Source organism: Dreissena polymorpha, chromosome 7 (assembly GCF_020536995.1).
Source record: "Dreissena polymorpha isolate Duluth1 chromosome 7, UMN_Dpol_1.0, whole genome shotgun sequence".
Taxonomy (NCBI): Eukaryota; Metazoa; Mollusca; class Bivalvia; order Myida; family Dreissenidae; genus Dreissena; species Dreissena polymorpha.
Window position 1 is genome coordinate 18,260,470 of NC_068361.1, and position 11,173 is coordinate 18,271,642.

Genomic DNA, 11,173 nt, shown 5'->3' on the forward strand with positions numbered 1-11,173 from the left:
CCAAAAAGTGAGGAAAGTTACGTAAATTTGTTCCAAAAGTACATTATCTTAAAGTAAACAAATAAAATGAGCACTGACACTGAACATTTTAAGTAAAAAGACATGTAAAACAGTATTTAAATCAATTTGTGCAATTTAATTCCAAGCAATTGAAAAGAACAATTATTCCTTATCTGAAGATTTCATGACATGACTTTTTCCAATTTATTTATTTTTTGTGCTAATTTTTCCTATTGACGTGGTACTAAGTACTTTTTCGATTTTGGGGTAAAAATTGCCGGGATGAGCCAACTAAGTTTAGCTCAAAGACAGGGTGAGTCCATCAAGTCAATCAGGGATAAATACACTTCATGTCATAAAATAATATGTGCCTTGTTCAGGGAAAACAGGGCTTATTGTATTTGAAAAAAATTGATGTCTACACAGGCTTATCTGGAAGGACACTTTCTGCCTAAATTGAATTTCCGGTTTGAGATTTAAAAGCGGAGAATATCATCCCTGATAAGCCTGTACAGACTGCACAGTCTAAACTGGGACTGCACTTTATGCACAAGTCCATTTTTCCCAAACGAGGTACATGTACATGTATATTGTGCTTTCCTTGGTTGATATGGAAACATGAGTAATTTTTAAACTGGTAATTCACTGTTTCTAACAGTAAATCAGTGAGCATTTCCAATAATTTTCAGTTTTAAATGATCTGATTATATGTGGGTACTATCTTTAAAAATGTAAACGAAAATAAAAGCTAAAAATAAAAAGATTTGTCTGTGTTTGTAGAATTTAATTTTTATCCACTTCTGATCGGATTATTTTTTGCTCTTGGTTACGTCTGATTACTTGTAAATTAAATTGAAGACAAACATTTACTCTCTTATGCATTATTCTGTTGGCTCTCAGAAATTGTCCAATAAAATCTTTTTCCTGAGCTTTTGTTTGGAAATTTTGCAAGTGTCAAATACCCTGCAATGTGTTATGAAGTGATTGTTTCCTTGAGCTTCAATCTTTCTTAAAATCAAATTAGCACTTGAAGTAGCTTTGTTTGCTAATTGAGATTTTATCTTCGAAAAAATAGAGTGACCAACTTCCATACTATTATACTTGGATTTTTCTGTTTGTTCAGAGATTTTTTAGCAGATTGTTTTTTAAATGAGGACATGGAATCTGGTGAGTGGGTGTTGTATGATGGCTAATCATGTTATAGCCTTTGAAATGCAAAAGCTGGGAGCAGCTTATTGATTCTGCATATTGATTATTGAAAACTTATGGTGAATCTATTATGCAAGTGTTTTGTGTTGCATAATATAAACTATTATATACCTGGTGGGGCAATGATGGTTGTTTTGAATATTTTGTGTCTAATAATTCTACAACAATGCCACGCATTTTTACTCTATAAAAACATTTTTAGAGCAAATAAGTATTTACATTGCAGACATATCTATGATTTGCAATTTTATTAGATGGAAATGTATAAAAAAAATCAGTATCAACCTGGATAAAAGATAGACATTTTTTGTCAATTTTAAACTTTGGTAGAGATTGACGAGGCCCAGCATTATATAACATGCATTCTGGGAAAACAGGGCTTAATGCAAGCAGGCAAAGTGCCTCCCAAATTAGCTTGTGCTTTCTGCATAGAATATTCAGGGACACAATTTTATAATTTTAAGCAACATTACGTTTAAGGAAATCTCTTCTAAACAAAAAAAACATTCTTGGTGGAAAGTGTTAATCTGGCTAATCTGGGATAGCACTCAACGAACATGCATTAGGTCCAGTTTTCCCAGAACATGTCTCACATAACCTAGGAAATATTTACAATTCCAAATGGAACTCATGATTGGCTAGGAATTTTAGTAAAGCTGATTTAAAAATATCTGTTCTTTGCGCAGGTAAAAGAGGTTTGAGCTTTATATATTAAATATCGTCATCTGGGCTTTTTAGCTCACCTGAGCACAAAAAATATACCAAGCATATCAGTTGGTAATTATCAGTTGCTTCATATACAGATCCTGAGATTATCTGTGCTGCTTACAAAGTCAGCAAGTCAACAAAAGTTTGTTTGCATCCACAGATCAGTGAGACAACCTTGGCCATATGTACTTATCCATTTTCATCCACAGATTGGCAATGACAGGGCCTTGTATAACCTAAGCAATATGTACTTATTTGTTTACATACACAGATCGGTGAGACTCGGGACCTTTACAACCTTGGCAACGTGTATCATGCAAAGGGGAAGCACACGGGGCGATCAGGGAACCAGGAGCCCGGGGAATTCCCTGCAGATGTCAAGGAGTGTCTGGTCAAAGCTGCTGAATACTATGGGTGAGTTGGCTGCTGGTGAATATGGCTAGTTAAACCACACAGAAGCACAATAAAAATGGCTATATGCAACCAGCATAAAACCAGAACAGCCTGTGAGCAACTTGTAGGCTGTTCAAATATGGCTAGTTAAACCACACAGAAGCACAATAAAAATGGCTATATGCAACCAGCATAAAACCAGAACAGCCTGTGAGTAACTCGCAGTCTGTTCAGGTTTTATACTGTTTGCTACTCATCAGTATCTTGCGTTTGGAAATGAAGCCTTTAAAACTCGAATCTATTAAGATGGTTCTGTTATTAGATTTGATTTTCTAGACGACTACAAAGGGTCAATATGAGTGATAAAGGGTTAAAGAGACAGGCTCACAGTTTGAAAAAATATTTCTGTTGAAAAGAAATTGTATTGTAAAACTGAAATTTCTATAGTCGTATCAAAACAAAATGTGTGTGTGAAGTTGTAATGGTTGCTGATTTTGTGTGTGTGTTTAATGTTTATCTATTTATGCCACCCTTTCGAAGAAAAGGGGGTATATAGCTTTCGCACTGTCCGTCAGTCTGTCTGTCAGTCTGTCACACTTTTCGTTTCCGCTCTCTAATTAAAATAGTTTTAATCCGATCTTTACCAAACTTGGTCAGAAGTTGTATCTAGACAATATCTAGGTCAAGTTCGAATATGGGTCATGTCGGGTCAAAAACTAGGTCACGGGGTAACTTAGTGCATTTCAAGGATTTACATAGTGTCCGCTCTCTAATTGAAGTAGTTTTCATCTGATCTTTACCAAACTTGGTCAAAAGTTTTATCGAGACAATATCTAGGTCAAGTTCGAATATGGGTCATGTCGGGTCAAAAACTAGGTCACTGGGTCACTTAGTGCATTTCAAAGATTTAGCATGGTGTCCGCTCTCTAGTTTCTAAAATAGCTGCCGTGCGGCTTCAAAGCGCAGTAGGGGGCATTGTGTTTCACAAAGACAGCTCTTGTTGTGTAATAATTATGGTATAGATTTATATGGAGAAGACCAGCTTAAGAAATGTCAAAAATAAAATCCGTGAAATGAAACTGTATTTGTAAATGGAACGTATTACGAAGACACATTTTGGATGTGGATTGTTGGCAGGCAAGCTAGCTTACAGTTGTTCACTGAATGAAATATGACTACAAGTCAAACTTGTTGTCTTGTTTTGCAGGGCCAATCTAGCGATAGTCCAGGAGCTGGGTGACAGGGCAGCTCAAGGTCGCGCCTGTGGTAACCTTGGCAACACACACTATCTCCTGGTAAACTTCAGTCAGGCAATCATCTACCATCAGGAGGTAGGGATAGGGTAGAGGTGCTAGGGGCAGCTATCTAGTTGTCATTGATGGAGCCAAGCTCTGGAAAGAACGAGCTTAACGCATTTTCATTAAGTGTCTTTCCCGGATTAGCCTGCGCAGTACGCACAGGTTAATCAGGAACAACAATTTTTGGATTCATTGACATTTGGATAAAATCTTGGCAAAGTTAAGCTGGCAAATGTCTACCATAATGCTTATGAGCTCCATTAAATTAATATGATATTGAAATGTGTCCTATGGTCATATTCTGTTTTGTTTTTATGTACCTGAGTGTCGCAAGACAAATTACAGCATAACAGTAAGTCATTTGGATTTCTTTGATCTATTTAATCCAGTTCCAGCACAGAAAGTAATGTATTCACTATAAGAGTACTTCCATATATTCATGAATACTAAAGCTTTCTAAAGGTCTGTGTCTGGTAAGAGTTGATATGGTATGAAAACTTATAACTGTTAGATAAAACAACAACAGTTATAAAAACAGGAAAACAATAGCATAATAAAAAATATAATACTTTCATGATTTTGTAGCTATATTGTATTTACATTTAAATGTTTGAATACTCTTTTATAAGTTTAACCGTGTATTTTAAGAACGTCTCTGGTGCGTTTTAAAGGCCATTTAAACTACATTTTTTACCTAAATTATCGGAATTGTGGACGCTACATATAACCGTTTGGTATCAATGAAGTTAAAAAAAAAGTCTGCTACAAGTTCATTGTCAATTTAATATTCTGGTACCATAAACGGTGTTTGAAGTGACAATGATGTAACAAACTTAACTACAGAAAAATAGGCATATACCTCATTTGAAGTCAGATAGAAAAAAAGAAAAAATTGAGACGCAGCTCTCTCATACAAGCCATAGTATGTATACGGATAAAAGAATGCGCTTTACATATTTATTATTGAAATACTAAAATAAAATAGATCTACCTTATAATATGAAGAAAGAGATCTATCAAACATTTTAGCGAATAATGTTTCATGAACATGTTTTATTATTCTTCAACTTTTAAATATCAATCTTATTGAACGCTTATTTAACTCTCCTGTCTCCAGTCGAATCCCACATTTGAATAATTTGTTTTCGATCAACTGGAATGTGTTCATGCACAAACATTAAAGCGATGCCATTAAGCAGTTCCTCTTTCATAGTAGAACGTGTCCACGTTTTAAGCCTTCGCAATGCGCTTAAACTCCGCTCTCATGTACAAGAACCAATATAAAATATTATTTCTTAAGTTAACATCAAATCAGCTTCCGCAAACTTGCTGTTGTAGTTCAGACAAGTTCACCGTGAAAAAATTCGTGGACGATTTGTTTTGTCCATTTAGAGCTTGAAAGCACAAAAGGGCTCTTTAAAGAAATATTTAAATGCATTAAATCAAAAGTGTTTTCAATCATAAACACATATAAAAAGGATCATTGATGGAATTTACTTAAACACGGACCTACTGGGATTCAAACCAACGCAGTGACAATATAATAGTGAGCAATGGATACAGAGTCTGACGCCTTACAGATTGCGTCACAGGGGCATATTGCTTATCATGAGGAGTACAAATATTTAACTTAAATCAGTAAAGTTTTTGGCCATTTTTTCTATTTTCTTGTGTAACATTTTGTTTTAACTCTGCGTCATCATTTTCTGTCAGTTGACAGTTCTATCATCAACGTTCTATCATCAACTTAATTGACTATTAAAAAGAAAAGACTTTAACTTCTTTATATCAAAAAAATTTAATACGCAGAATATCATAATTTGAAAATTCTAATGTAAACAAAGTTTCTTACCACCTGAAATGGTCCCGGATTAAACTCGACGCCGGCCATAAAGAGGAGAATTCCAATAAAGGCGAAAACGCCAACCACCCGAAGTGTGTTTAGGTCCAAAATAGACCCAGACCTGGCTGTAAAACATCCGATCCTCGCTCGGTACGTTCCGATGTCCACAATGATTGTAACATCGAAGTGTACAGTGCGACGCTTTGTTTAATATACGGATTTTCCTAATCATTTTGCTGAGCCATTTGGCATCAATTGAAGTTATTAAAATGAAATAATTATCTTCCTCAACATAAACCAATTGTATTCAATGATAATATTTGTTTGTGAATATCATAGTGCCTTAAATTGGTTAAATTGCCTCAATTTCTTATAAAGATTTTATTCTTTGACATAAATTTTCCTTTTTTTCTTGTTATCTCAACATTGCTCTGCAAATTTAAGCCGAGGCAACTGCCTCGGTGTGCCTCAGCGTGGCTACGGCGCTGTTGCTATTTCATAGAAATTTGGTTCTTGAATAAATATGGTAGAAAAACAGAGTGTTAATGATGCTGACTTTGAAGTATGGAGTGCATAATTGTTAGCTTGTGATGATATTACAGTCCATTGAAACTTTCAAGAAATGTGGAATTATAATGTGTACAATTATATTTGAAAAAATAAAGGTAATATAACTTTTTTATGTTTCTTTAAACATGAAATAAAATGAAAGTGAGATTACATTGAAATCAAACAAAATGTATTTCCTATGACGATTGTGGTGATAGTGATCATCAGTAAATAATTAATTGTGTTCTCCAAATCTTCTGTATGAGCTGCAAAATGCGAAAATGGGTCTTATGTCATATGTGGCCAGCGTAGCTCCAGACCAGCCTGCACATTTGCATTGTTTTGTCAGGAGGTACCTTGTCTGCTCTATAGCCACTCAAGGTTTGCCCAGTCTGGTCAGGAGCTACCCTGTCTGCTATCAATTCACACAATGTTTCGTGGTCTCATAAGGGGACATTGTAGCTTCTGACCAGACTGCACAAATGCACAGGCGTGACTGGAGCTTTTCTGTCAGCATATGACATAAGACCCATTTTTGCATTACTCTGCTCATATGCAATATCCATAGATTGGCAATGTGTTGTATTGTAGAGGTTGGCAATAGCCCGTGAGTTTGGTGACAAGGCTGCCGAGAGACGGGCCTACAGTAACCTAGGCAACGCCCACATATTCCTGAGAGAGTTTGAAGTAGCTGCTGAACACTATAGGTGGGTATCAGACTGAACTAAATTGTTTATCACTCTAGCGGGGGACATATTGTTTTTGTCGTGTCTGTTGGTTTGTTTTCTTGTGTGTTTGCGTCAAACTTTAACATTTGCCATAACTTTTGCAATATTGAAGATTGCAACTTGATATTTGGCATGCATGTGTATAATGGAGCTGCACATTTTGAGTGGTGAAAGGTCAAGGTCATCCTTCAAGGTCAAAGGTCAAACATATGGGTCAAAATCACTTTTTTAATGTACACTTTTGCAACATTAAAGATAGCAACTTGATATTTGGCATGCATGTGTATCTCATGGAGCTGCACATTTTGAGTGGTGAAAGGTGAAGGCCAAGGTCATCCTTCAAGGTCAAAGTTCAAATATATGAGGACATAGTGTTTCACAAACACATCGCTTGTTTGTTTTTATGCCCCTGGTAGGGTTGCATATAGCAGTTGAACTGTCCGTCAGTCAGTCAGTATGTCAGTCTGTCCGTCCGCCTGAAAACTTTAATGGTCATAACTTTTTAGCTCACCTGATTGCTGAGGTGAGCTTTTGTGACCGGTCATTGTCCGTCGTCCGTCCGTCCATCCGTTAACATTTGTTTGTAAACACTCTAGAGGCCACATTTATTGTCCGATCTTCATAAAACTTAGTTAGAAGATTTGTCCAAATGATATCTCGATCGAGTTTGAAACAGGGTCATGCTGGGTCAAAAACTAGGTCACTAGGTAAAAAAAAGAAGAAAAAGCTTGTAAACACTGTAGAAGTCACATTTAATGCCCAATCTTCATGTAACTTTGTCTAAATGTCTGTCTTAATGATATGTTGGTTGAGTTCAAAAGTAGTTTCGGTCCATTGAAAAACATGGCCGCCAATGGCTAAAGAGAAACCTTGTAAACACTCTAGAAGTCACAATTTTGGCCCATCATCATGAAAGTTAATCAAAACATTGGTTTTATTGATGTGTCGGACAAGTTTGAAAATGGTCCAGATCGGTGAAAAAACATGGCGGTCAGTGGGCGGGGCTTTTTTCTCTATATGTATAAAGTGAAAACATGTGAACACTCTTGAAGTCACATTTTTTGCCCATATTTCATGAAATTTGGTCAGAACATTTGTTTCCTTGATACGAGAGTTGTGTTGGAAAATGGCTCCGGTCAGTTGAATAATGTATGTAGTAGCTTGTGAACACTCTAGAAGTCACATTTTTTGCCCAATCATCATGAAACTTGGTGAAAAGATTGGTTTTATATATATCTCAGATGAGTTTGCAAATGGTCCCGATGGGTCAATAAACATGACTGCCAGGGGGGCGGGGCAGTTTTCCTTATGTGACTATATAGAGAGAAACCTTGTGATCGAACACTTTAGAAGTCACATATTTTGCCTACATTGGTTTTATTGATTTCTTGGACAAGTTGGAAAATGGCTCAGATCGGTGAAACACACTTTTTAGCTCACCTGATTGCTCAGATGAGGTTTTAGGATTGGTCTTTGTCCGCTGTCAGTTCGTCCAAATTGGTTTGTAAACACTCTAGCATTCACATTTCTCAACATAATTAATGCCATTATTATTGCCCTTAGATTGTCAAAATTTTCATTATATTATACAAAATCCTTGTAAGCAAAATTTGATGTTTGGTAAGGGGGGTCAACTCAAAATATAGGTCACCATTTCAAATCTTACAAAAACAAAAACACTCCCTACGCCAGAATTTTTGTCCTGTCTGTTGGTTTGTTTTCTTGTGTGTTTGCGTCAAACTTTAACACTGGCCATAACTGTTTAAATATTGAAGATAGCAAACTTGATATTTGGCATGCATGTGTATCTCCTGGAGCTGAACATTTTGAGTGGTGAAAGGTCAAGGTCATCCTTCAAGGTCAAAGGTCAAAAAAGAATAATTTTCCTTTCTCCATTCAATCTCTTACTTACTTCTCATGGAGCTGCACATTTTGTGTGGTGAAAGGTCAAGGTCATTCTTCAAGGTCAAAGGTCAAATATATGGCTAAAAAGCGGCGCAATAGGGGGCATTTTGTTTCTGATAAACACATTTTCTTATTGTTATTATTTTTTGGGTTTTTATAAAACTGTGTGAACTTTTTCTGCAGTCAAACCGTTACCTTCTTTGGGTGTGTATTCTGAAGTTTTTGAGGTCCGTTCCAACCCAGAGGCTACATTATGTTGACCTGCTTACCTTCTATGCTCACTATTTTGATTTTTATCCTGTTTTTAGCTCGGCGTTTTCAGAGAAAACCCAAGGTATTGTCATAGCCAGCTCGTCGTGTGGTCCGCCGTCAGCGTCTTGCTAAAACCTTAAGATTTTGTTAAGGTTTTGAACATTGGCTCTTAAATCAAATTGCTTCCACCTACAACTTTGAAACTTCATATGTAGCTGCACCTTGATGAGTTCTACACGCCTCTCCCATTTTTGGGTCACTAGGTCAAAGGTCAAGGTCACTGTGATCTTTACACACACACAAAATTCTGACAATCTTTCATTTTTTCAAAACTGCACCCGCAGCCGAGCGTGGCACCCGTTATGCGGTGCTCTTGTAATTATTTCATAATTATGCAGATAAGAAGATATTTTAATTGGTAAAAAAACTCACCAGGCTACAAATTAGTTTTTCTTCTTAAAACGCACAAATCACCAAACACATATGATATTTTGCTGCATATAATTATGTAACAAATTGCCAAACATTATTATATTGTGCTACCAAAAATGTTGCAAATCACCAGCCAAGCACTATTCTTGTAATTGTCCACAGAAAAATATTACCAATTTTTCTATAGAAAAATGTTACAAGCAAGCACATTTAGTACTTTTTTCTAAAGAATAACGTTACAAACTTTTATATTTTCCTTAAAAAAAAATACGTTACAAATCAAGCAAGCACTATTTTTTTTTTAATTTTCATAGAAAGGCATTACATATTGTCAAACAAGCACTATTATTATATATAACCATAGACAAATATTACATAGTAAAATATTACAAATTGACAAATTAAAACTGATATTATTTGTTGTAACAATTTCTAAATCAATAAGTAAAAACTATGATATTCTTCCACAAGACAACCTACAAATCACTAAGCAATAATATATTTTCCCAAGGAAAATGTTACAAAACACCAAGCAAGCAATATATATATTTTATTTCTTAACACAAAAACGTTACAGATCACCAAACAAGAACTATTATTATATGTTGCAAAATGGCTGCATCAAAAAGCAGGATTCTGCTTTCATTCAATTTCCTGTCATTACATTTGTCCACAGAAAATCACCAAGCAAGCACTATAATTGTATTTTCCCACAGATAAACGTTACCAATTACCAAGCAGCTGGGTGATAAGGCCTTAGAGGCCCAAGCATTTTAAAACAAATCAAACAAGCACTTTTATTTTATATTTCCATAGAAAAGCATTACACATTGCCGAACAAGCACTATTATTATATATAACCATAGACAAATATTACAAAGAACAAGAACTGTGTTCATTATTCTAGGGAAAATATCACTACAAATCACTTAGCAATCATACATGTATATTTTCCCCAGAATAATGTTACAAATCACCAAACAAGCAATGTACATTTTATTTTTCCAAACAAAAACGTTACAGATCACCAAACAAGAACTATTATGATATGCTGCAAAATGGCTGCATCAAAAAGCAGGATTCTGCTTCAATTCAATTTCCTGTCATTACATTTTCCACAGAAAATCACCAAGAAAGCACTATAATTGTATTTTCCCGCAGATAAACCTTATAAATTACCAAGCAGCTGGATGATAAGGTGTTAGAGGCCCAGGCTCTCTCTCAATAGTGGAAAAATAAAAATAAAAAAACAATCTCCATCCAAACAATTCCCAAGGCAAAAAGGAAAGGAAGTTGCATCTATTTCGTTCCAAAGAAGTAGTTTTCTGAATAAGGCTAAATACAATCCCTGATTTTATATTTTCAACAGGAAAACTTTACAAATTGCCAAACAGCTGGGTGACAAGGCGCTGGAGGCCCAGGCATGTTACAGCCTCGGGAACACATACACGCTCCTGAAGGACTACGAGCGGGCGATAGAGTTCTACATAAAGCACCTCAAGATCGCCCAGGAGCTTGAAGACCGGGTCGGGGAGGGTCGGGCGTGTTGGAGCCTCGGGAACGCCCACACGGCCCTCGGGCATAACGAGGAGGCTCTCCAGTATGCCAGCAAGCATCTCGAGATCTCTAAAGAGGTAAGCCAGGTAACTGATCATGCCCTCCTGGTGTGTTCAAATTCACTGTGAATCCAAAGTGAATATAATTATTGAATTTTAAAGATTCAATTTTTTTCCCCAACATTTTTTTCACACAATGTAAAGTGAATGTTTGCGATGCACACAGAAAGCAAACAATATGTTGGAAAAATAAATGTAATAGACAATAATTTTTGTTGCGCATTGAACAAATTTCTCATT

At 35.9% G+C, this 11,173-nt stretch overlaps 1 protein-coding gene across 1 annotated transcript in view; it reads left to right on the forward strand.

Moving 5' to 3' along the window:
- Positions 1-11,173, forward strand: part of LOC127839503 (G-protein-signaling modulator 2-like) — a 33,213-nt gene that overhangs the window by 13,953 nt on the left and 8,087 nt on the right. Inside the window, exons 2-5 of the mRNA XM_052367892.1 lie at positions 2,159-2,331; positions 3,518-3,641; positions 6,592-6,707; positions 10,687-10,951. Coding sequence (XP_052223852.1) covers positions 2,159-2,331; positions 3,518-3,641; positions 6,592-6,707; positions 10,687-10,951 — 678 coding nt within the window. The remainder of the gene's footprint in view (positions 1-2,158; positions 2,332-3,517; positions 3,642-6,591; positions 6,708-10,686; positions 10,952-11,173) is intronic.